At 38.0% G+C, this 27923-nt stretch overlaps 1 protein-coding gene across 2 annotated transcripts; it reads right to left on the bottom strand.

The window, feature by feature from the left end:
• Nucleotides 1-10292: 10292 nt before the first annotated feature.
• Nucleotides 10293-21174, bottom strand: tollip (toll interacting protein). Of its 2 annotated transcripts, XM_061963737.2 has the most exons (6): nucleotides 21011-21174; nucleotides 16953-17102; nucleotides 11379-11561; nucleotides 11151-11303; nucleotides 10995-11079; nucleotides 10293-10930 (listed from the first exon to the last, which is right to left on the bottom strand). In XM_061963737.2, exons 1-6 carry the CDS (start codon nucleotides 21041-21043, stop codon nucleotides 10704-10706), a joined length of 831 nt encoding a protein of 276 aa, XP_061819721.2. In that variant the 5' UTR covers nucleotides 21044-21174; the 3' UTR covers nucleotides 10293-10703. The 2 variants fall into 2 exon arrangements, with proteins under 2 accessions (XP_061819721.2, XP_061819722.2); XM_061963738.2 differs by lacking the exon at nucleotides 16953-17102 and having other exon boundaries at nucleotides 21011-21173.
• Between the last annotated feature and the right edge of the window lie 6749 nt (nucleotides 21175-27923).

The following is a 27923-nucleotide window of genomic DNA, read 5'->3' as shown; positions in this document are numbered from 1 at the left end:
CATGACTTCAGAATAAAAGCACGTACCCGACGACCCCCTCAACTAATAAACACACGTAACAAAAAAAACAAAACAATAACTTGCAGGAAAATAAAAAAACAACTTATTTTTAAACCAAAAAACAAGTAATGTCGACCATACTTTTTGATTTTATATGCATTCACAACTGAGTAAAAACAATATTATGAATTTAACTGGAAAAATATGACTCTACAGTGAAGTAAAACACATTTTTTTATATATACATTTACACCCGAGTAAAGTAAAACCTTGCCCAACAATATACTTTATTCGCCTATACTTAATTAATACAATATACAGGTTCAATATGATGAAATAAAGGGGTATTGTATTATTATCCTGCAATAAAAAACATCAGCAATAAACATGCTGATATAAGTGTGACTGACGTTCGGTGTTATTGTATTATTTTTAATTTTTTAATACGTTGTTTTAGTCAAGTGCTTGTTGACGTTTTATTTTGGTAAAGAACCTTTTTTAATTAGTTATGCGCGTCTGCCATGCGCACGCTCATTGACGTCAAACAGTCCGGGCGAGTAAGAAAGAGATCGGTACATGTGAAGCTCCAGGGAACATTTAACTAAATATAGAAATGCCTTTTAAGCACAACTATTGTATATTTATAACCACTGCAATGTAGACGATGAGCTACAAATTTGAACAACAATATGTCACCGGAACAGGAAATATTAATATAGCATTGATGCTGATAATATCATGTTACATAAATTATAACTTCATTATTATACACTTAAAGGTGTCAAAATAAAATCAGATAGAAATGGTCTCATTTTAAGGAATATTACTATTATTATTCTGGACGGATCATGTTTTGTGAAATTTAGAAATACACTAAGTTAATAATATTCAATAACTTTATGATGTTATATAATCACGTCCAAAAAAACCGCATGAAACATTTATGGCGGCCAGTTGGTTATTCTGCAAGATTTAATTTGGGAAATAAATATTTAGCTGATTTTTGAGAAATGTTTCTAGTTTTTAACTCATACTTGCCAACCTTGAGACCTCCGATTTCGGGAGGTGGGGGGCGTGGGCGGGGCGTGGTTGAGGGCGTGGTTAAGAGGGGAGGAGTATATTGACAGCTAGAATTCAGCAAGTCAAGTATTTCATACATATATATAGATATAGATATCTACATCCTGAAAATATGCAAACAAAACTGTGTTTAGATAATTGATACTTCAAACTTGCATAAATAAATATTAAGGAATATAACATAACTTGGCTTCTGAGAGTTTCAAAATGTAATGAATAAAATGCTAAAGTTGTTGATAAACAAGCAATTATTTTAATAATTAAATATGGTCATTTTAAATGAATTATTATGATAATTTAAAATCAATTATTTCAAATATGTTTATTTTAATGTATAATTCTATGGCTGGATGTAGTAAGGAGTCAGGAAAAAATACAAATAAAAATACAATTAATTTTGATGTTTTAGCAAAATATAGTAAAAATGTATTTAGTTTTTTTTTTTTAATTAATAAATATATTTATTTTTAGGTAAGATAAACATCCATCCATCCATCCATCGTCTTCCGCTTATCCGAGGTCGGGTCGCGGGGGCAGCAGCCTAAGCAGGGAAGCCCAGACTTCCCTCTCCCCAGCCACTTCGTCCAGCTCCTCCCGGGGGACCCCGAGGCGTTCCCAGGCCAGCCGGGAGACATAGTCTTCCCAACGTGTCCTGGGTCTTCCCCGCGGCCTCCTACCGGTCGGACGTGCCCTAAACACCTCCCAAATAGTAAGCAAAATATAGTAAAAATGTATTTAGTTTTTTTTTAAATTAATAAATATATTTATTTTTAGGTAAGATAAACATAATAATACAATTTATCTCTAGTCTGGATGATTTAATTCTTGTCACCCTGTTGTCCTCCCAACATGAAAAAAGGCTGTCCTCACTCAGGTCCGCATGGAGCTGGAGGGGGCGTGGCTTCCAGTTACGGCTGAAAATCGGGAGATTTTCGGGAGAATATTTATCTCGGGAGGTTTTCGGGAGAGGCGCTGAATTTCGGGAGTCTCCCTGAAAATTCGGGAGGGTTGGCAGATATGTTTTAACTTTAAATAGTTTTATGAACAATTATAAGATGTAAAACAACACATGAAAGAGTATACTATAAGACGTATTTGGGAAAAAATATTTGTTTTGAGGAATACTTAATTTTTTAAATTTTCAATAGCTTTATAAATATACATCACATTATATTTTTTTCAAAATAGACATGACACATACATGGTGTCTAGTTGAATACTACAAGTCTTAGTTTGGAAAGAAAATAAGACATTTTTATTATTATTATTTTGTGTAAAAAAAATAATAAGATTTGTACTACACATTTCTTATGTTGTGAAAAAATAATACCTGTTGTATATACGACTCAACATTTTTAAATATTATTTTGGCGGAAAAATAAGACTTGTATTATATTCAAGTAGACATTATTATTATTATTATTATTATTATTTGTGGAGAAAAAAACAATAATTGTAGTATATTCAACTAGACATTTGTATTATTATTATTTTGTGAATAAATAATACTTGTTGTATATTCAATGACATTATTTATTACTATTATTATCATTGTTATTATGGTAAAAAATTAGACTTGTAGTATATTTAATTTGCGTCAATTTAATTTCTAATATTATTTTGGCGGAAAAATAAGACGAACTAGACATTTTTATTAATATGATTATTTTAATACAAGATTTTTAGAATATTCAACGAGACATTTGATCATGATTATCATTTTGGGAAAGAAAAGACTTGGAACATAATCAATGAGACATTTTTATTATTATTGTTTTGGGAGAAAACAATAAGACTTGTAGTATATTCAACTATACATTTTTATTATTATTATTATTATTATTTTGTGGGGAAAAAACAATAATTGTAGTATATTTATGTACATTTTTATTATTATTATTTTGTGAAAAAATAAGACTTGTATATTCAATGAGACATTAATTAATATTATTATTATTATGGTAAAAATAGTCTTGTAGTATATTCAACTCGATATTTCTAATATTATATTGGCGGAAAAATAAGACTAACTAGACATTTTTATTAATATTATTATTTCAATATACGACTTTTAGTATATTCAACGAGACATTTTTATCATTATTATAATTTTTTGGGAAAAAAGACTTGTAGCATGTTCAATGAGACATTTTTGTTATTATTGTTTTGGGAGAAAATAAGACTTGGAGTATATTCAACAAGACATTATTATTACTATCATTATTATTATTATTATTATTATTATTATTATTATTATTATTGGGGAAAGATAACCCTTTTAGAATGTTCAACTAGACATTTTTAAATTATTATTATTGTGGGGGAAAATAATACTTTTAGTATATTCAACTAGACATTTGTATTATTATTATTTTGGGCAAAATAATACTTGTGATGTATTCAACTATATGGACATTTTTATTGTTATAATTATTTTGGGGGAAATAAGACTTGTAATGTGTCACGTGTTTTCTAAAATAATTCAATCCTAAAGCTATATTGGAAACTAAAAACTGAAAACATTTTTGAACATTCAGCAAAATATTTTTCTCCCAACATAAGACTTGTAGCATATTCAACTAGACAGCGTCTTTTTGACAATATCTAATTAAGCTATTGAAAAGAAAAACGAATTGTTTTCCTTAAAAATCTGTAAAATATAATTTTTCCACATCCGAATATACTACACGTTTTGTTCTGGGGGGTGAAATAAGACTGTATATACTCAACTACACCATGTATGTATTTAAATGTATTTATTTAAAATAAAATAAAATCTTGTAAGTGTTGTCTATATGGAGATAATTTACGTCAGTCGAACTTATTTTGCGTATTAATTGCTGATGTTTTTATAGCAGATACCAATGACCCTTTCTTCCATCATGATTGTAATATTTAAATTGTGTTTTTCAGTTGGGAATGTATAGAAAAAGTATATGTATATATTTAAATGTATTTATTTAAAATAACAACTTTTCCCGTGGCTGTCGTCTATTGAGATCATTCAGTCAAACTTATTTTGCGTATTTATGTTTTTATAGCAGATACCAATGACCCTTTATTTCATCATTATTGTAATAATAAATTGTGTTTTCAGTTGGGAATGTGTATGAAAAGAATTATAACCATGTATGTATTTAAATGTATTTAAAATAACAACTTCCGGTAATTCGTCTATTGAGATCGTCAGTCAAACTTATTTTGCGTATACTTATGTTTTTATAGCAGATACCAATGACCCTTAATTACATCATGATTGTACTATTACATTGTGTTATTTTAAAACGTATGCATGTACGTATTTAAATGTATTTATTTAAAATAAAAACTTTCCTGTAACTCGATCCTCTATTGTGATCATTTACGTCAGTGAAACTTATTTTGCGTATTTATGTTTTTATAGCAGATACCAATGACCCTTTATTTCATCATTACTGTAATATAACATTTTATTTTCAGTTGGGAATGTGTATAAAAAGAATATTGCCATGTATGTATAAATGTATTTAAAATAGCAACTTCCGGTAATTCGTTTATTGAAATCATTTACGTCGGTCAAACTTATTTTGCGTATTTATGTTTTTATAGCTGATACCAATGACCCTTTATTTAGTGGGAATATATAAAAAGTATGCGTGTACGTATTTAAATGTATTTATTTGAAATAAAAACTTTTCCTGTAATTGTTGTTTGTTGAGATCATTCAAGTCAGTCAAACTTATTTTGCGTATTTATTGCTGATGTTTTGATAGCAGATACCAATGACCCTTTATTTCATCATGATTGTAATATTAAATTGTGTTTTTCAGTTGGGAATGTATATGAAAAGTATATGTATGTATTTAAATGTATTTATTGAAAATAACAACTTTTCCTGCAACTGCAGTCTTGAGATCATTTACGTCAGTCACAATTATTTTGCGCATTTATTGCTGATGTTTTTATAGCAGATACCAATGACCCTTTATTCCATCATTATTGTAATATGTGTTTTTCAGTTGGGAATGTATATAAAAACTATATTTGTATGTATTTAAATGTATATATTGAAACTAAAAACTTTTCCTGTAATTGTCTATATTGAGATCAAACTTATTTTGCGTATTTATTGTTGTTTTTATAGCAGATGACCCTTTATTCCATCATGATTGTATAATTAAATTGTTTTTCAGTTGGGAATGTATATAAAAAGTATGCATGTACGTATGTAAATGTATTTATTTAAAATATTGAGATCATCAGTCAAACTTATTTTGTGTATTTATGTTTTTATAGAAGATGCAATTACCCTTTATTTCATCATGATTGTAATATTAAATTGTTTTTCAGTTGGAAATGTATATAAAAATTATACTACCATGTAAGTATTTAAATGTATTTATTTAAAATAACAACTTTTTAATGTAATGTAATAAAGTTTTGAATTTTTCACGTTTTTTCTCTCGTCTGTCAGCTGTTGAAAAAGTGCATCGTCAGCTTTTCCTTCCCCGAGCGCGGATTGCATTGCTGAAGGGGTTTAAAAAGTTGTCTAATAGAGTGTTGTTCTTCAGTTATTGACGATATCACCGTCCTCTAGAACTTTACGGTAAAAAAATAGAATATTTATGCGTGTACGTCCGCCATATGCACGAACTCAATTTAACCTCCAAACATTCGGCATGTGTGAAAGTGACGTCACATTCCATCGCTGGAATTCATGTAACTCAACCTTATGCAAGCAAAAAACGACCCTCCGCTTTTTATGATGTTTTGTATCCACGTGTTTGTCATGTAATTTTTTCTGTTATCAATTTAAAAATATATATCATATTTCTAAATTAAGATTCTAATTGGTAAAAGCCTCAGGTATGAATGAAGCTAAAATATTAGATAGACTTCATATTGTAAAACCAAGGACACTATATCAGATTGCTATCAGGTACCTCCAGAATATTCTGAAAATATTAGGAACCCCCAAATTAAGCATTATAATGATTACAAATTCGACCAAAGTATTGTACAACTGAGGAAAAATATATTAGGTGGTCCCAATATGTATAAAATAGTACTCACATGGCAATATTAGGCTTGCCCATTATTTTAGGCACACATGCATGTTTACCCAAAATATTGTACATATGGAGCCAAAACATATACGATCAAAATATTAGATATACAGGAATTTTGCAATAGTATTAGGTTTGCCCAAATTTTTCAAAAACCTAAAAAAACAGTATTCGGTACATATAGGCATACATATTACTTACATGAACAACATATGGAACACCCGAGGAAAAATTGTTAGATGGTCCCTAAATAAAATATATTAGGTTGGCCCAACAAAATATTGTACATTTTAGGGCAAAATATTAGGCACCCCCAAATTACTGTAGCTTATTAGGTATAATTGGCATGATATTAGTTAGGTACACTAGGGTCAACATTACATGGACACCAAATATTGTACATTTTAGGGCAAAATATATTAGGCACCCCCAAAATTCTACATACACATTTTGGCATAAATGTTGGGTGTGTCTAAAATACAACAAAATATTGTACATTTTAGGGCAAAATATTAGGCACCTCTAAATTACTGTAGCTTATTAGGTATAATTGGCATGATATTAGTTAGGCACACTAGGGTCAACATTACATGGACACCAAATATTGTACATTTGAGGGCAAAATATATTAGGCACCCCCAAAATTCTACATACACATTTTGGCATAAATGTTGGGTGTGTCTAAAATACAACAACATTTTGTACAGTTTAGGGCAAAATATTAGACACCCCTAAATTACTGTAACTTATTAGGTATAATTGGCATGATATTAAATAGGTACACTTGGGTCAACATTACATGGACACCAAATATTGTACATTTGAGGGCACAATATATTAGACGCCCCCAAAATTCTACATACACATTTGGCATAAATGTTGGGTGTGTCAAAAATACAAAAAATATTGTACATTTTAGGGCAAAATATTAGGCACCCTCAATTACTGTAGCTTATTAGGTATAATTGGCATGATATTAGTTAAGTACACTTGGGCAGTGTTTTTCAACCTTTTTTTGAACCAAGGCACATTTTTTGCGTTGAAAAAATGCGGAGGCACACCACCAGCAGAAATCATTAAAAAACGAAACTCAGTTGACAGTAAAAAGTCGTTGTCGCAATTGTTGGATATGACTTCAAACCATAACCGAGCATGCATCAATATAGCTCTTGTCTCAAAGTAGGTGTACTGTCACCACCACCTGTCACATCACACCGTGACTTATTTGGACATTTTTGCTGTTTTCTTGTGTGTAGTGTTTTAGTTCTGGTCTTGCGCTCCTATTTTGGTGGCTTTTTCTCTTTTTTTGGAATATTCCTGTAGCAGTTTCATGTCTTCCTTTTGAGCGATATTTCCTGCATCTACTTTGTTTTAGCAATCAAGAATATTTCAGTTGTTTTCATCCTTCTTTGTGGGGACATTGTTGATTGTCATGTCATGTTTGGATGTACTTTGTGGACGCCGTCTTTGCTCCACAGTAAGTCTTTGCTGTCGTCCAGCATTCTGTTTTTGTTTACTTTGTAGCCAGTTCGGTTTTAGTTTCGTTCTGCATAGCCTTCCCTAAGCTTTAATGCCTTTTCTTAGGGATACTCACCTTTTGTTTATTTTTGATTTAAGCCTTAGATACCTTTTTACCTGTACACTGCCTCCCGCTGTTTCCGACATCTACAAAGCAATTAGCTACCTGCTGCCACCTACTGATATGGAAGAGTATTACACGGTTACTCTGCCGAGCTCTGGACAGCACCGACACTCAACAACAACACATCATTTGCAGACTATAATTACTGGTGTGCAAAAAATATTTTAACCTAAATAGGTGAAATTAAATCATCTCACAGCACATTAGTGTGCCACGGCACAGTGGTTGAAAAACACTGCACTAGGGTCAACATTACATGGACCCCAAATATTGTACAAACCCTGTTTCCATATGAGTTGGGAAATTGTGTTAGATGTAAATATAAACAGAATACAATTGAAGTGGCATAAAACACTGAAAGTGATTGTTCCTATAACCCCTTTGTTTCAAATGTTTGTTCCACTTGTGGCGCGGGCATCTTGTCTGACTCACACCATATACACAGCCTTCCTTGTCACAAATTCTTCCTTTTCCCGCTATCCATCCACTAATTCAAACTGATCCAGCAGCGCAATTGAAGATTGTTTTATTTACAAAAATCAAGGAACAGAATACTCGGGAAACAAAATGAATGAGCCGAGGTCTACAGACAGGTGAGGTCAAAGACGGTATGCTGGTGCCCGACTGCCAATCACGCGCCCAGCACGCTCCTGCCCCTTATAGGCTTGCGTGGGAACTTTTCACCACCTGCAACGGGTGCACACTGACATACACACATCAATCACTCAAAAATAATAAAATAAACATAGATTCAAGTATGGCTCTCTATTTGGCTCCTACAACAATGATTTGCAAATCATTTTCAACCCATATTCAATTGAATATGCTACAAAGACAACATATTTGATGTTCAAACTGATAAACTTTTTTTTTGTGTGCTAATAATCATTAACTTTAGAATTTGATGCCAGCAACACGTGACAAAGAAGTTGGGAAAGGTGGCAATAAATACTGATAAAGTTGAGGAATGCTCATCAAACACTTATTTGGAACATCCCACAGGTGAACAGGCTAATTGGGAACAGGTGGGTGCCATGATTGGGTATAAAAGCAGCTTCCATGAAATGCTCAGTCATTCACAAACAAGGATGGGGCGAGGGTCACCACTTTGTCAACAAATGCGTGAGCAAATTGTTGACCAGTTGAAGAAAAACCTTTCTCAACTAGCCATTGCAAGGAATTTAGGGATTTCACCATCTACGGTCCGTAATATCATCAAAGGGTTCAGAGAATCTGGAGAAATCACTGCATGTAAGCAGCTAAGCCTGTGACCTTCGATCCCTCAGGCTGTACTGCATCAACAAGCGACATCAGTGTGTAAAGGATATCACCACATGGGCTTAGGAACACTTCAGAAACCCACTGTCAGTAACTACAGTTGGTCGCTACATCTGTAAGTGCAAGTTAAAACGCTCCTATGCAAGGCGAAGACCGTTTATCAACAACACCCAGAAACGCCGTCGGCTTCGCTGGGCCTGAGCTCATCTAAGATGGACTGATACAAAGTGGAAAAGTGTTCTGTGGTCTGACGAGTCCACATTTCAAATTGTTTTTGGAAACTGGACGTCGTGTCCTCCGGACCAAAGAGGAAAAGAACCATCCGGATTGTTATAGGCGCAAAGTTGAAAAGCCAGCATCTGTGATGGTATGGGGGTGTATTAGTGCCCAAGACATGAGTAACTTACACATCTGTGAAGGCGCCATTAATGCTGAAAAGTACATACAGGTTTTGGAGCAACATATGTTGCCATCCAAACAACGTTACCATGGACGCCCCTGCTTATTTCAGCAAGACAATGCCAAGCCACGTGTTACATCAACGTGGCTTCATAGTAAAAGAGTTCGGGTACTAGACTGGCCTGCCTGTAGTCCAGACCTGTCTCCCATTGAAAATGTGTGGCGCAATATGAAGCCTAAAATACCACAACGGAGACCCCCGGACTGTTGAACAACTTAAGCTGTACATCAAGCAAGAATGGGAAAGAATTCCACCTGAGAAGCTTAAAAAATGTGTCTCCTCAGTTCCCAAACGTTTACTGAGTGTTGTTAAAAGGAAAGGCCATGTAACACAGTGGTGAACATGCACTTTCCCAACTACTTTGGCACGTGTTGCAGCCATGAAATTCTAAGTTAATTATTATTTGAAAAAAAAAAAAAAGTTTATGAGTTTGAACATCAAATATCTTGTCTTTGTAGTGCATTCAATTGAATATGGGTTGAAAATTATTTGCAAATCATTGTATTCCGTTTATATTTACATCTAACACAATTTCCCAACTCATATGGAAACAGGGTTTGTACATTTGAGGGCAAAATATATTAGACACCCCCAAAATTCTACATACACATTTGGCATAAATGTTGGGTGTGTCTAAAATACACTGGTGGCAATATTGTTAGGACCAGGATAAATTCCCCAAAATATTATAAACACCTAAAAATGAGATGTAATGTACTTTTTTTGGCAGGATATTTACTAGTTAGAACTATTTTGAGTTTGAGTGCAATCACACAACAAATTGCAGTAGGCTTCATGTATATATTTTTATTTTTTTTACAAGTACATTTAAAGCTGACACTTTTGAGAATGAGGACGTTCGGTGCGGCCGGGGTCCAAAGTGATCAGAAGGAAATATAAACAGCTCACTTTTGGTCAACAACGATTAGCATCTTTAACGCGAATACGACGAGTTGCCGCTCCTGGCACCTGATTGGCTGGGAGCGAGTCATGTGACCGGTGGTGCTTTGCATCCGTCTTTTTTTTTGGTCTCCTTTCTTACATCATTGGACATCTGTGTCGTGATGGAAACCACCGTGCAAAATAGGCATCCATGATGATGGGTGGAGGGGGTCAGGCGGGGCGGGGAAACGTGACAAAAGACGGGAAGCGGCCAGGACAGAGAGCAAGACGAGGGAACGGGACGACGACCTCGCCGTTAGAGCTCCTCGGCCATCTGCAGCAGCGAGTTGATGGCGGTGTCCTTGTTGCCCTGCTGAGCCTCCAGCACGGTGCGCACCACCTCCGGGTCCAGGTTTGGGAACATGTCCTGCAGAGCCTTGAGGTCCTCCTCGCTGCACGGCTGCACGCCTTGGACCTCGCCGGCTGGCACGGCACCCGGGACCGCCATGGGCAACACGCCGTGGTTGTAGACCGCCGGCACGCCTGGAGACACGAGGACAACGGTAACATTTCCAACCCTAATGAGGCACGTGATCTAGCATGTGACCTGTGATGGGCACGTAACCGACGCCCTGTTGGTAGACAGACGGCATCAGGACCACGGGCTGAGGCATCATTCCTGCCGGGAAGGACTAGACGAAAAAAAAAATGAAATAAATAGAGAGTGCAGCAAGATAGGTATGAGTTCAACTTGTGTACTGACAGAAAAAGACATGACCAGGTTGATCATGCCCTCCTTGTCGTCGCCCTGCCGGCCGCTGAGCGTGAACCACTCATCCACCACGCTGCCCTCCCTCAGACCCTCTGGGACGGTGACGTGCGTCCACGCGATGCGGTCGTCCATGGAGAACGCCCTCTGTTCGTCACAACAACAAAACAAGTCAACACGGCGCCTCCTTTCGGTCCACCCCACCCCCCCCTGGCGGCCCACCTCGTCAAAGATCTCCAGGTAGAAGGAGTCGACACCAGGGGGCACCGTGCACTGGATCACTTTGTTCCAGCGCGGGTTCTTGGCGCCGTTGTGAGCCGTGGGCGTCTCGTACACGGTGTAGCCCAAGCGGAGGCGACAGTACGGATCCATCCGGGTCATCCCGTAGTTCTTTGCCAGCTTGGCCTGAAAGCAAAGGCTGGAAAAACTCACAATCTCACCAAGTATATACCGTATTTTCTGGGATATACTAAGGCGCACTGGTCTATTTTTTTTAATCTTTTTTCATATATAAGGCATTATCATACCCGCCAACTTTTGAAATCAGAAAAACGCAAAATGATTATTAGCATTCAGACAGGTTAAAATGTTGCTAAAACCATCACTTTTCTATCAGTCACAGTGACTTTTCAAAACAAAAATATTACAGCAAAAATCATATGGGTTGATTGACATGTTTATTCTGTAAGCTAACTTCAATAGTTTGAAATTATTTTGACAGTTAATGCCAGTTATCCTGTCAACCTTTCACAAGACTTCAATTTGTTAATTGAAAGTATAAACAGTATAAACACTTTTTACAGTAAACAAATGGTAAAACAGTACTAAACAATTCCATTAAAAAAAAAAATTGGTGTCATTATTAACTTTCTGTCCAAGCTTGTATAATCTACTGCCTTGTTCAATTGTAAAAAATATTCTGTGCCTAAAATTCACATTTCTATCACAATTATCGTACTGTAAACATGGTAAGCTAACTTCATTAAAATTAATAGTCCTGTCAATAGCATGGAATTACAATTCAAATGTAGTTTTTTTGTAAGCCTTTCAAAAGAATTCAAAATATGAAAAATTAATGAAAATTAATTTAAGCCATCAGACACTTGAAAAGTGGCACATCACATCTCTAATGTAATCATTTTAACTTTTCAACAGAAATAGCACTGCAAAAATATTAAGGACATACTTCTGTATTTTGGTAGTTATGCTGTCAACATTTAACAAGATTTCTTCAACTTGGACTTGAAAGCATAAATAGTATAAACACTTTTAACAGTATAACAGTACTAACAATTCCAATAGATAACATTGGTGTCATTACCTTTTTGTGGCTAAAATCCAAATGTATTCTATCAGATTGATCATACTGCAAAAATGATATGGTAACTTTATGATCAGTTTACTTCATTAAAATGTAATTCAATAGCATCATAAATAAAACTTCGGCATTTATCACATCCAAAGAATCTGTTTGGGCGACGAAAAACGTTGAAAGTTTTCCACTTGTATCGCTAGCAACGGCATTAGACTTGTGTTTTTTTGTCCCAACGTGGTCTTTTACATCGCTAATTCCTCCGTGTCCGATCGAAAAATCTTGTCTGCACAAGGTGCAATTCGCGTCGTTTTCACCCTTTTTGGAACGGACAATTATTCCCGGATAGGCTTTTGAATATTCTTCACGGAATGACTGCAGTTTTCTTTTCGGTTTAAGACTCGTTTGCGATTTTTCTCCGGCTGATTCCATGATCGTTCGCTCGTTTGGAAACAATGGCAACAGGTGCCTCGTGCTTGGCAGCGGTGCTATAAATAGCCTCGCGCATGGCATTCGGAATGGCTCGATAGGAAGTTACGGGAAGCAGTGTCGATTGTCATTGTTGTTACGCGATTTCGTGAATAAAACTTAAAATTTTATTTTTTTTTAAATTAATGAAAAAACTTATTTTTTATCACTGCAACCGTAACCCGGAATAGGTTGATGAAAACCGTACTAATTACGGGAAAACCGGAGTAGTTGGCAGGTATGGTCTTCTCCCCGTCATCTTTGTTGTAGCGGTGTAGCGAGCCATCAAAACTATTAACTTACAAAGGCATTCTTTTTGTATTGTTTCAGTTTCACAAATTCCTCAATAAATTCACCCAAACGTCACTGTGGCTTTATTGAGTCTGTTTAGCTGATTGGAAAGCGAGCTTCCGAAGCTAGTGGGTCCATGATGATGACTTCTGTTTTGTTTGATCAGCCGTTTTACTGCCGTGTTACAGGCACCGTTTGGAAACAATTAAGGTATGTAAATACATTTTTACAAAACCTTTCTTAATATATAACTCATTTCACAATGTTTATATGTGCGGCTAATATATGAAAACATATTTTTACTTCTAAAATTTAGTGGCTGTGGCTTATATACTGGTGCGCCCTATAGTCCGGAAAACTTTGAAAGGTCAAAGTATGTGTGAGCCATTTTGATAGTTATCTTAATTTTGTATGCTATAAACAGACATTATAAATGAAAACTTTGTGTCAGTTTTGTGTTACAAATGACAAGTTGTATTATTATTATAACAATTCCAGCTTTTTTCCATTCCATTACGTCTTTTTCCTTACATTTTTACTGTTGTTTGCTCTGACAATATGTTGTGGGCCATCAAAACTATTAACTTACAATGGCATTCTTTTTGTATTGTTTCAGTTTCACAAATTCCTCAGTAAATTCACCCAAACGTCACTGTGGCTTTATTGAGTCTGTTTAGCTGATTGGAAAGCGAGCTTTCGCAGCTAGTGGGCCCATGATGATGACTTCTGTTTTGTTTGATCAGCCGTTTTACTGCCGAGTTACAGGCACCGTTTGGAAACAATTTACAAAATCTTTCTTCATAAATAACTCATTTCACAAGATATATATCTGTGCTTGTAGTCCGGTGCGGCTATTATATGAACAAATATTTTTACTTCTAAAACTTAGTGGGTGCAGCTTATATACTGGTGCGCCCTATAGTCCGGAAAATATCGTAAAAGTGTCGAAACTTTGTAAAGTCAAAGTATGTGAGGGCCTTTTTGATAGGTTTTTTTACTTTGTAAAATAACATGATATAAACAGACATTATAAATGAAAACTTTGTGTCAGTTTTATGTTACACATGACAAGTTGTATTATTTTTAATATCAACATTTCAGCTTTTTCCCATTACATTAGGTATTTTTCCTTACATTTTTACTGTTGTTTGCTCTGACAATATATTGCAGGCCATCAAAACTATTAATGTACAATGGCATTCTTTTTGTATTGTTTCAGTTTCACAAATTCCTCAGTAAATTCACCAAAACGTCACTGTGGCTTTATTGAGTCGGTTTAGCTTATTGGAAAACGAGCTTCCGAAGCTAGCGGGTCCATGATGATGACTTCTGTTTTGTTTGATCAGCCATTTTACTGCCGTGTTACAGGCACTGTTTGGAAACAATTTACAAAATCTTTCTTTATAAATAACTCCTTTCACAACATATATATCTGTAGCTTGTAGTCCGGTGCGGCTAATATATGAACAAATATTTTTACTTCTAAAACTTAGTGGGTGCGGCTATATATTGGTGCGCCCTATAGTCCGGAAAATATCTTAAAACTGTCGAAACTTTGTAAAGTCAAAGTATGTGAGGGCCATTTTGATAGTTGTTTTTTTGTAAAAAGAATGCTATAAACATACATTATAAATGAAAACTTTGTGTCAGTTTTGTGTTACAAATGACAAGTTGTATTATTATTATAACAATTCCAGCTTTTTCCCATTACATTACGTCTTTTTCCTTACATTTTTACTGTTGTGTTGCTCTGACAATATGTTGCGGGCCATCAAAACTCGAGCTGGTCAACTACTGAATGGTCAGTAGTTGGGCAGCCCTGTAATAACCCATAATAGTTTGTCACCTATAACAAAAAGATTTTTGAGTTTTGTCTAATTTTAGCATTTTTTCAATACTACTCTATAGTTTTTTTTATATTGCCCTGTAAATGAAAAAATATGAAAATGTTAGTTAAACTCAGCATTAAGGGTTGGAATTGGGGGTTAAATCACCAAAAATGATTCCCGGGCGTGGCCACCGCTGCTGCTCACTGCTCCTCTCACCTCCCAGGGGGTGATCAAGAGTGATGGGTCAAATGCAGAGAATACTTTCGCCACACCTAGTGTGTGTGTGTGACAATCATTGGTACTTTAACTTTAACTAGAGCTGTCCTATCTAGTCTAAAGTAAACACTAGACGCTGTCCTATCTAGTCTTCTAGTGTGCTCTGATGAGAGACATTTCAAGCAGGCGACTAAAGACGACAGTAAGACAGCGCTAGTGGCCACTATATGTGTCCTATTTGGTCTAAAATGAACACTAGAGCTGTCCTATCCAGTTTAGAGTAAGCACTAGTGCTGTCCTATCTCGTCTATAATGGAACTAAAGCTGTCGTATCTAGTCTTCGAGTCTGCTCTGATGGGAGACGTGCTCAAGCAGGCCACCAAAAACGACCGTAGGACAGCGCTAGTGGCCACTATATGTGTCCTATTTTGTCTAAAATGAACACTAGAGCTGTCCTATCCCGTTTAGAGTAAGCACTAGAGCTGTCCTATCTCGTCTATAATGGGTACTAGAGCTGTCGTATCTAGTCTTCGAGTCTGCTCTGATGGGAGACGTGCTCAAGCAGGCGACCAAAAACGACCGTAGGACAGCGCTAGTGGCCACTATATGTGTCCTATTTGGTCTAAAATGAACACTACAGCTGTCCTATCCAGTCTAGAGTGAGCACTAGGGCTGTCCCATCTTGTCTAGAGTGAGCACTAGGGCTGTCCCATCTTGTCTGGAGTCAGAACTAGAGCTGTCGTATCTAGTCTTTGAGTCTGCTCTAATGAGAGACGTTTCAAGCAGGCCACCAAAGACGACAATAGGAGAGTGCTATGTGTCCTATTTGGTCTAAAATGAACACTACAGCTGTCCTATCCAGTCTATAATGAGAACTAGAGCTGTCGTATCTAGTCTTCGAGTCTACTCTGATGGGAGCAGGCGACCAAAAACGACCGTAGGACAGCGCTAGTGGCCACTATATGTGTCCTATTTGGTCTAAAATGAACACTACAGCTGTCCTATCCAGTCTAGAGTGAGCACTAGGGCTGTCCCATCTTGTCTAGAGTCAGAACTAGCGCTATCGTAGCTAGTCTTTGAGTCTGCTCTAATGAGCGACGTTTCAAGCAGGCCACCAAAGACGACAATAGGAGAGTGCTATGTGTCCTATTTGGTCTAAAATGAACACTACAGCTGTCCTATCCAGTCTAGAGTGAGCACTACTCAGTGGTCTCGTGGTTAGAGTGTCCGCCCTGAGATCGGTAGGTCGTGAGTTCAAACCCCGGCCAGGTCATACCAAAGACTATAAAAATGGGACCCATTACTTCCCTGCTTGGCACTCAGCATCAAGGGTTGGAATTGGGGGTTAAATCACCAAAATGATTCTCGAGCGCGACCACCGCTGCTGCTCACTGCTCCCCTCACCTCCCAGCGGGTGAACAAGGGGATGGGTCAAATGCAGACGACACATTTCACCACACCTACTGTGTGTGTGGGTGTGTGTGTGTGTGACAATCATTGGTACTTTAACTTTAACTTAACTAAGTTGATTGGTTGGTCAATTAGACAAAAACTGTTACAGGTAGATCCAGATAAAGGTGCAAACTAGGGACGTGACCCAGCTGCTCACCACTGCCACCTACGGGACTGGAGCTAAATGTTGGGTTAGTGCAGAGGTTCGGTTCGGCCGGGGTGCCGTACCTGCACCACGGTGATGCTGAGGCGGCCCACGGTGCCCATGGCGCCGCCGTACTGCAGCTGGTGGGCAGCCTGCGCGTCCATCTGCACCTGCTGCTGCTGCTGCGTGGGCGCGATGCGCAGGAAGTCCTGTGGGAGCTCACCCACATACACCTGCAGGAACACACCTTTACTAACAATGTGACGTCACTGGCACGCATGACATTGGTGGGCGAGGGCAGGGGTCGGCAACCCAACAAGTTGAAAGAGCCATATAGGACCACAAATACAAAAAAAGTAATCGGTCTGGAGCCGCAAAAAAAAAAAGAAGACTTCTATAAGTGTTATAATGATGGCAACACATAATGTAAGTGTCTATATTAGCTATATTAGCCTACTATCAAAATGATTTTAAGAGTCTTATATAAGTGTTATAATGAAGACAACACATGATGTAAGTAGCCAATTAGCTATATTAGCCTACTATCAAAAGGACTGTGTCGCAGGCTGACGCAAATCTTCGTTGACAGAAACGTTGAAATGTAATATTTATTCTACACATTTTTACAACATTGGAAAACATTAGTAAAACTTCTCATAGGGTGAAATAACTCCTGGAAATGACTGGCTTAGAATGGCCAAAGGTATAGATGTGTGTGTCCAAGTTAAAGGAAATGACAGGCTGTCTTCTTCTAATGTATTTATTACAATTTTTGCAACGTTTGCTGTGGTCTGGAACAACATGACTATCAGAAATGCAGCCAATATTACATACAGATAATGTGTCATGAGACATGCAAATATAAATTAAATACACAGAGGATAAAAGTAAAGGAAATTAAATGAGCTCATATTTATATAGATGCAATATGTAGATACAGCTAGCCTAAATAGCATGTTAGCTTGCAGTCATGCACTGACTAAATATGCCTGATTAGCACTCCAACAAGTCAATAACATCAACAAAATTCACCTTTGTGCAATCACGCACAGTATAAAATGTTTGGTGGACAAAATGAGACAAAGAAGGAGTGGCATAAAACACGTCTTTCTGTGGCAGCGTCGGAGGACTTTTATAAATAAACAAACTGTTGAGGCACATTCCACACAACGGTGAGTTCAAAGGCCGCTGAAATTAGTAGGACAAAACGGGACTCGCCAAATACTCTCATCAGTGAAGCATAAACACAAACATGTTAAACAGTGGGCGTTCTAACAATTAGGAAGGTTTGTGTCATGTTTGTCCTCCTACAGAAACCATGTTACAACAAAAAAACTATTTTTCACCCCATTTTTTTTCCCATTTCCATACATTTTTGAAAAAGCTCCATGGAGCCACCAGGGCGGTGCTAAAGAGCCGCATGTGGCTCTAGAGCATGGGTGTCAAACTCTGGCCCGCGGGCCAAATTTGGCCCGCCGTGTAATTTAATTTGGCTCTTGAGGCAATATCAAATTAACATTAGAGCTGGCCTGCCGGTATTATAACACCACATTCACCGCTAATACTCATACTTGCCAACCCTCCCGATTTTCCCGGGAGACTCACAAATTTCAGTGCCCCTCCTGAAAATCTCCCGGGGCAACCATTCTCCCGAATTCCTCCCCATTTCCACCCGGACAACATTAATGGGGGCGTGCCTTAAAGGCACTGCCTTCAACGTCCTCTACAACCTGTCGTCACATCCGCTTTCCCTCCATACAAACAGTGTGCCGGCCCAGTCACATAATATATGCGGCTTTTACACACACACAAGTGAATGCAATGCATATTTGGTCAACAGCCATACAGGTCACACTGAGGGTGGCCGTATAAACAACTTTAAAACTGTTACAAATATGCACCACACTGTGAACCAACACCAAACAAGAATGACAAACACATTTCGGGAGAACATCCGCACCGTAACACAACAGAACAAATACCCAAAACCCTTTGCAGCACTAACTCTTCCGTGACGCTACAAGGTGTGTGTGTGCGTGTGTGTGTGGGGTAGGGGGTAGCGGGGGGTGTATATTGTAGCGTCCTGGAAGAGTTAGTGCTGCAAAGGGTTCTGGGTATTTGTTTTGTTGTGTTTATGTTGTGTTACGGTGTGGATGTTCTCCCAAAATGTGTTTGTCATTCTTGTTTGGTGTGGGTTCACACAGTGTGGCGTATATATTTCTAACAGTGTAAAAGTTGTTTATACGGGCACCCTCAGTGTAACCTGTATCGCTGTTGATTATGTATGCGTTGCATTCACATGTTTGTGCATACAGACGCCGCACATATTTTGTGATCGGACCGGCACGTGGATGAAAAGCAGACGTGACGACAGCTCATAGTCGACGTTAAAGGCAGACTGTGGTCCCGGCGGACTACGAGATATAATGACTGATGAACACCTTCGTTCGATAATGAAGGTTGCCTCAGCTCAAAGCCTGAGCCCCGACATTAATGAACTAGCATCCAAGAAAAGATGCCAGGTATCTGGCTTGGGCACATCAGATTAGATCAGTGTGTTGCAAACTGAGCAGTTTAATGTCCTGAATGGTTGGTTTATTCATTGTGATTTTAATTTCAAATGTATTAGCCTGTGGAAAAAGTTAATGTTGATATTTACCTCAGAAGGCTGCAAATAGAAAAGAGGAATTCAATTTGTATTTAAATTGTATTTGATATGCCATTGATATTTTTTAATTATTATTATTATTATTTGAAACTCGATTTTGCATGTCACTATATAGCTATATAAGCCTTGCTTGTTCAATATTCAATGCAAAACTTGTTTGGGTCCCTATTAACATACTTGCCAACCTTGAGACCTCCGATTTCGGGAGGTGTGGGGGGCGTGGTCGGGGCGGGGGGCGTGGTTAAGAGGGGAGGAGTATATTGACAGCTAGAATTCACCAAGTCAAGTATTTCATACATATACTTATATATATATATATATATATATATATATATATATATATATATATATATATATATATATATATATATATATCCTGAAAATATGCAAACAAAACTGTGTTTAGATAATTGATACTTCAAACTTGCATAAATAAATCTTAAGGAATATAACATAACTTGGCTTCTGAGAGCTTCAAAATGTAATGAATAAAATGCTACAGTTGTTGATAAACAAGCAATTATTTTAATAATTAAATATGGTCATTTTAAATGAATTATTATGATAATTTAAAATGAATTATTTCAAATATGTTTATTTTAATTCTATGGCTGGATGTAATAAGGAGTCAGAAAAAATACAAATAAAAATACAATTAATTTTGATGTTTTTAGCAAAATATAGTAAAAATGTATATATATATATTTTTTTTTTTTAATTAATAAATATATTTATTTTTAGGTAAGATAAACATAATAATACAATTTGTCTCTAGTATGGATGATTTAGTTCTTGTCACCCTGTTGTCCTCCCGTTGCTAAAAAAGGCTGTCCTCACTCAGGTCCGCATGGAGCTGGAGGCCACCTCCAGCTGCAGCTGAAAATCGGGAGGTTTTCGGGAGAGGCGCTGAATTTCGGGAGTCTCCCGGAAAATTCGGGAGGGTTGGCAAGTATGCCTATTAAAAGGTTAATTTGTTCAACCTTGGCCCGCGGCTTTGTTCAGTTTTAAATTTTGGCCCACTCTGTATTTGAGTTTGACACCCCTGTCCGACAGAAACATTATCAAAACAACAAATATATTTTTCCCTCTATCTTTTTCCATTTTTGAAAAAGCTCCAGGGAGCCACTAGGGCGGCGCTAAAGAGCCGCGGGTTGCTGACTTCTGGGCTCGGGGATAGTATTGCCGGCTGTAGGTACACCAGGGTAGGTTAAAAAAAGTCAACATTTATCTTATCCAACTTTTAGGGGGTTTGGTCATATTTGTGTCATCTTCGTTGTGTTTTCCTTAACACTTATATGAATTAGAAACTCATTCATTATGTAACCTGTCGCTTAGCAGTTAGCATGTTAGCCACACACAAGCTCAACCGAGACTTTAGTCACACCCCGCACGATGTAAACATGAACCATCACGAAGGTTTCATTCCAAAACGGCCTAAAGTGGCGAATAGGCGAAAAGACAGACTGGACCTACCTGTCCCCGCTGGGTGCTGATGGTGGTCGCCATGATGTCGGTCGATGTGTTAACGCTCCAGTTGTCTTAAATCAGAAATTTCGCTGACATTCGTGTTAAGTAAATATTGCTTCTCTTCCGGGATTAGAATGTACCCGGAATTTGACGCAGACCGGAAGTGCGCCTCCGTCTCCTGTCCGTACTCACACAATTTACAAATCCGTTTTTTTTTAATGTAAAATGAAGTTGTTCTCCGAAATTGCAAGTCCTTAATTAAATACACATGTATTACGATTTATACTCAGAGTTTTGTTTCTTTTACGATATAGCAGGTACTATAATTATAAAATAATTATTTCACACGTTGCACCGTGTGGGGAAAAAAACAGACACTTAAAATGTTTAGTAGTTTAGTCTCAACTATTATTTTAAAGCTGACTGTTCTCCGTCCTTAGAAGATAAATACATTAATTAATAGGGTTGTAAAAAATACAATTCGGAAAACATTTTTAATATTCCCCTCACTTATTATGTATTGTTATTAGGGATGTCCGATAATGGCTTTTTGCCGATATCTGATATTGTCCAACTCTTAATTACCGATACCGATATCAACCAATACCGATATATACAGTCGTGGAATTAACACATTATTATGCCTAATTTGGACAACCAGGTATGGTGAAGACAAGGTCCTTTTTAAAAGAATTAATAAAATAAGATAAATAAATCAGAAACATTTTCTTGAATAAAAAAAGAAAGTAAGGGCAGCACGGTGGAAGAGGGGTTAGTGCATCTGCCTCACAATACGAAGGTCCTGGGTAGTCTTGGGTTCAATCCCGGGCTCGGGATCTTTCTGTGTGGAGTTTGCATGTTCTCCCCGTGACTGCGTGGGTTCCCTCCGGGTACTCCGGCTTCCTCCCACTTCCAAAGACATGCACCTGGGGATAAGTTGATTGGCAACACTAAATTGGCCCTAATGTGTGGATGTGAGTGTGAATGTTGTCTGTTTATCTTCGTTGGCCCTGCAATGAGGTGGCGACTTGTCCAGGGTGTACCCCGCCTTCCGCCCGATTGTAGCTGAGATAGGCTCCAGCGCCCCCCCGCGACCCCAAAAGGGAATAAGCGGTAGAAAATGGATGGATGGAAAAAAGAAAGTAAAACAATATAAAAACAGTTACATAGAAACTAGTAATTAATGAAAATGAGTCAAATTAACTGTTAAAGGTTAGTACTATTAGTGGACCAGCAGCACGCACAATCATGTGTGCTTACGGACTGTATCCCTTGCAGACTGTATTGATTTATATTGATATATAATGTAGGAACCAGAATATTAATAACAGAAAGAAACAACCCTTTTGTGTGAATGAGTGGAGGGAGGTTTTTTGGGTTGGTGCACTAATTGTAAGTGTATCTTGTTTTTATGCTGATTTAATAAAAGATAAACAAAAAAACGATACCGATAATAAAAAAAACCCGATACAGATAACTTCTGATATTACCTTTTAAAGCATTTATCTGCCGATAATATCGGCCAAACTAATAACACAAAACTACATTTTTGAATTATGTGTAAGTTTGAAAAAAATATATTACTATTAATTTAAAATAATATAATTATATCATTGAGAGTATAATAGATGTTTATTCAATCAATCAATCAATGTTTATTTATATAGCCCTAAATCACAAGTGTCTCAAAGGGCTGCACAAGCCACAACGACATCCTCGGTCGGTTCAGTGCCCACATAAGGGCAAGGAAAAACTCACAACCCAGTAGGATGTCAATATGAATGACTATGGAGAACCTTGGAGAGGACCGCAGATGTGGGTGACCCCCCCCCCCCCCCCCCCGGCCCCAGAGGGGACCAGATGCAATGGACGTCGAGTGGGTCTAGCATAATATTGTGAGAGTCCAGTCCATGGTGGATCTAACATAATAGTGAGAGTCCAGTCCATGGTGGATCTAACATAATAATGAGAGTCCAGTCCATAGTGGTCCATTATTGCCATTTGCAGAGGTACAAAACAGTACAGGCACATTAGAATTATTCTGCACTTTTTCCTGAATCAGCTTCTTTAAAAAAAATAAAAATAATAATAATAAAAAATAATAATAAAGAATAGCTTTTAAGAAAAACTAAACAAAAAACAGTACAGAACAAGTACAAGGTAAAAAATAAATACATTGTATTAGGAGTTAAATTAAAATAAACTACATAAGGTATACACTGTATTAAAAATAAATCTAATTTAAAAAAATAAAAATAATTACAATTAAAAAATAATTTACTAGTAAATTTCTCTTGAGTCTCAATTTTTCAGTTGTAGACCTTTTAAAATGGAAAGTGTGTGAAGCATATATAGGGCTGAAGGCAGGATCGTGCGTCTATGCATTTAGCTTAATGTCTTTTGCAGCAAGAGAACATGGAAACTAAAGAGAGATGGGGAGAGTTTTGGAGCTGAATCAAATCAAATTATTATTTATTAAATGTTTGGAGCAGGGATGTGAGGTCGGGGAGGCGGGTAAAACAGAACCTAACTTATTATAATAAAAAAACAACAAGAAAATAAATAGATATTTTTCCATTAAACTTTTATTATTGTATTTTCTGTATGAATAATTTAAAAAACATTTTCTTAAACAAAATGTGCTATTATTGTTAATATCAGACTATAAAATACAGAAAAACTGTAGTACTATTGGTCACCATGAATGAAAAGGGGGCGTACATTAGCTGCAAGTGCCTGTTGCTACCCTTCTTTTCAGAGAAGTCAAAACATTTGTTTTTTATTAAAATACACAAAGAGCGGTGTAGCCTTAACGTGTCATTAAGTTAGCAATATTTTTAATAATGAATTGATTAATCCGACTGCCAAGATGGAGGATTATCAATCAATCAATCAAAGTTGACTTATATAGCCCCAAATCACGAGTGTCTCAAAGGGCTGCACAAGCAGACAGATGCATATTTAAAAAAAAGATTAAAATTGGACTTTTACAACAAAGTTAGAGCTTTTAAGTAGAAGCACTTCAGATACAATTAAAAGGCAAGACCCAATATGTTTTGTAATTGTCATAAAAGTAAATAAATACTACTAATATGAATCTGATAACAACCCTATTAATATGAATTATTTTTTGTTGTTATTATCTTAATCAACCACTTGTACATTTATCAGAGCACACGAAGTTGACGTTCCATCCATCCATTTTCTACCGCTTGTCCTAAAAAACAAAATTCCACAGGCATCAGTAGAGGCGTACACTTCAAGCACGTGACTGGTTCGGAAGGGGGCGGAGCAAGCAGGCTCAGCATCAGAGCGCATCTCCATAATAGTTGTTCTCTATTCTTAGGTGAAAAACAGCGACATCTGGTGGCAGCCTTTCGAATCACAACCAGAAATGGATTTGAAGCGACTGTTTATTTATTTTTTACAATATCATATTTTGCAATACTGCGACAGAACTGAAAATGTTTGGTATGAAAATACCTGACATTTAATTGACTTTCTACAACTTCCGTTGGGTGATCAAAAAATGTTTGCGTATTGGAAATGCTTAGGACAACAATACGCCATCATTTCATTATCCCGTTATTCATTATCGTCCAGGTTACCATGACAACAGGCATTGTTTGACTGTTAAACATGAAGGGGGAAAAAGTGCATGATGAAATGTCACCATGTTGTGGTCACGGCAACTACTGTCATAATAATTCTCCTTCAATTAGGTCATTGTATTCTTTTATTTCCTTATTTCATGTTCAAAGACTAAATAGGATTGGCCCAAAAGCTGTCCTATCTAGTTGACAGAGAGCACTGGAGCTGTCCAATCCAGTTTTTGAGTGAGGTGGGATGAGAGACGTTTCAAGCAGACGACTGAAGACTCCAATAGGACAGCACTGGTGGCCTCCAGAGCTGTCCTAGAGTGATCACCACAGCTGTCCTATCTAGTTCAGAGTGAGCATTAGAGCTGTCCTATCTAGTCCTGGAGTCTACTTAGATGGGAGACACTTCAAGCAGGAAACCAAAGACTATAATAGGACCACTCTAGTTGGCCCGAGAGCTGTCCTATCTAGTCGACAAGAGAGCACTGGAGCTGTCCTATCCAGTTTTTGAGTCAGGTTGGATGAGAGACGTTTCAAGCAGACGACTAGAGACTCCAATAGGACAGCGCTAGTGTCTAGTCTAAAGTGATCCCTAGGGCTGTCCTATCTAGTTCGGACTGATCACTAGAGCTGTCCTATCTAGTCTTTGATGCTGCTCGGATGGGAGATGCTTCAAACAAGCGACCAAAGACTGCAATAGGACAGCGCTAGTGGCCTGTAGAGGTGTCCTATCTATAGTGTGACCACTAGAGCCCTCCTATCTAGTCTAGCGTGAGCATTAGCGCTGTCCTATATAGTCCTGGAGTCTACTTAGATGGGAGACGCTTCAAGCAGGAAACCAAAAACTATAATATGACCACTCTAGTTGGCCCAAGAGCTGTCCTATCTAGTCGACAGAGAGCACTGGAGCTGTCCTATCCAGTTTTTGAGTCAGGTTGGATGAGAGACGTTTCAAGCAGACGACTAGAGACTCCAATAGTACAGCGCTAGTGTCTAGTCTAAAGTGATCACTAGGGCTGTCCTATCTAGATCAGACTGATCACTAGAGCTGTCCTATCTAGTCTTTGAGTCTGCTCGGATGGGAGACACTTCAAACAGGTGACCAAAGACTGCAATAGGACAGCGCGAGTGGTCTGTAGAGGTGTCCTATCTATAGTGTGACCACTAGAGCTGTCCTATCTAGTCTAGCGTGAGCAGTAGAGCTGTCTTATCTACTCTTTTACTCTGTTCTTATGACTATAATAGTACAGCGCTAGTGGCCTGTAGAGGTGTCCTATCTATAGAGTGACCACTAGAGCCGTCCTATCTAGTCTAGCGTGAGCAGTAGAGCTGTCTTATCTACTCTTTCACTCTGTTCTGATGACTATAGACTATAATAGGACAGCGCTAGTGTCTAGTCTAAAGTGATCACTGGAGCTGTCCTATCTAGTTCAGGGTGAGCACTAGAGCTGTCCTATCTAGACCTTGAGTCTGCTCGGATGGGATACGCTTCAAGCAGGCGACCAAAAGACTGCAATTGGACAGCGCTAGTGGCCTGTAGAGGTGTACTATCAATAGAGTGACCACTAGAGCCGTCCTATTTAGACTAATGTGAGCAGTAGAGCTGTCTTATCTACTCTTTTGCTCTATTCTGATGACCATAGACTATAATAGGACATCGCTAGTGTCTAGTCCAAAGTGTTCACTGGAGCTGTCCTATCTAGTTCAGAGTGAGCAGTAGCGCTGTCCTATCTAGTCCTTGAGTCTGCTCGGATGGGAGACGCTTCAAACAAGCGACCAAAGACTGCAACAGGACAGCGCTAGTGGCCTGTAGCGGTGTCCTATCCATAGTGTGACCACTAGAGCCGTCCTATTTAGTCTAGCATGAGCAGTAGAGCTGTCTTATGTACTCTTTTGCTCTATTCTGATGACCATAGACTATAATAGGACAGCGCTAGTGTCTAGTCCAAAGTGTTCACTGGAGCTGTCCTATCTAGTTCAGAGTGAGCAGTAGCGCTGTCCTATCTAGTCCTTGAGTCTGCTCGGATGGGAGACGCTTCAAACAAGCGACCAAAGACTGCAATAGGACAGCGCTAGTGTCCTGTAGAGGTGTCCTATCCATAGTGTGACCACTAGAGCCGTCCTATTTAGTCTAGCATGAGCAGTAGAGCTGTCTTATCTACTATTTTACTCTGTTCTGATTAAATATGTTTCAAGCAGGAAACCTAAGACTACAATAGGACACCGCAGGGTGAGCACTAGAGCTGTCCTATCTAGTCCTTGAGTCTGCTCGGATGGAAGACGCTTCAAGCAGGAGACCAAAAGACTGCAATAGGACAGCGCTAGTGGCCTGTAGAGATGTCCCATCTATAGAGTGACCACGAGAGCCGTCCTATCTAGTTTAGCGTGAGCAGTAGAGCTGTCTTATGTACTCTTTCACTCTGTTCTGATGACTATAGATTATAATAGGACAGCGCTAGTGTCTAGTCTAAAGTGATCACTGGAGCTGTCCTATCTAGTTCAGAGTGAGCACTAGAGCTGTCCTATCTAGCCCTTGAGTCTGCTCGGATGGGAGACGCTTCAAACAGGCGACCAAAGACTGCAATAGGACAGCGCTAGTGGCCTGTAGAGGTGTACTATCAATAGAGTGATCACTAGAGCCGTCCTATTTAGTCTAGCGTGAGCAGTAGAGCTGTCTTAGCTACTATTTTACTCTGTTCTGATTAAATATGTTTCAAGCAGGAAACCTAAGACTACAATAGGACACCGCAGAGTGAGCACTAGAGCTGTCCTATCTAGTCCTTGAGTCTGCTCGGATGGAAGACACTTCAAGCAGGAGACCAAAAGACTGCAATAGGACAGCGCTAGTGGCCTGTAGAGATGTCCCATCTATAGAGTGACCACTAGAGTCGTCCTATCTAGTCTAGCGTGAGCAGTAGAGCTGTCTTATCTACTCTTTCACTCTGTTCTGATGACTATAGATTATAATAGGACAGCGCTAGTGTCTAGTCTAAAGTGATCACTGGAGCTGTCCTATCTAGTTCAAAGTGAGCACTAGAGCTGTCCTATCTAGCCCTTGAGTCTGCTCGGATGGGAGACGCTTCAAACAGGCGACCAAAGACTGCAATAGGACAGCGCTAGTGGCCTGTAGAGGTGTACTATCAATAGAGTGACCACTAGAGCCGTCCTATTTAGTCTAGCGTGAGCAGTAGAGCTGTCTTATATACTATTTTGCTTTGTTCTGATGACTATAGACTATAGTAGGACAGCGCTAGTGTCTAGTCTAAAGTGATCACTAGAGCTGTCCTATCTAGGGCCAGTCCCAATACACCCCCTCGCCC

The sequence above is a fragment of the Nerophis lumbriciformis genome, linkage group LG06, assembly GCF_033978685.3.
Source record: "Nerophis lumbriciformis linkage group LG06, RoL_Nlum_v2.1, whole genome shotgun sequence".
NCBI lineage: Eukaryota > Metazoa > Chordata > Actinopteri > Syngnathiformes > Syngnathidae > Nerophis > Nerophis lumbriciformis.
The sequence above is the reverse complement of the archived record's forward strand: the minus strand, read 5'-3'. Positions and strand labels throughout refer to the sequence as shown.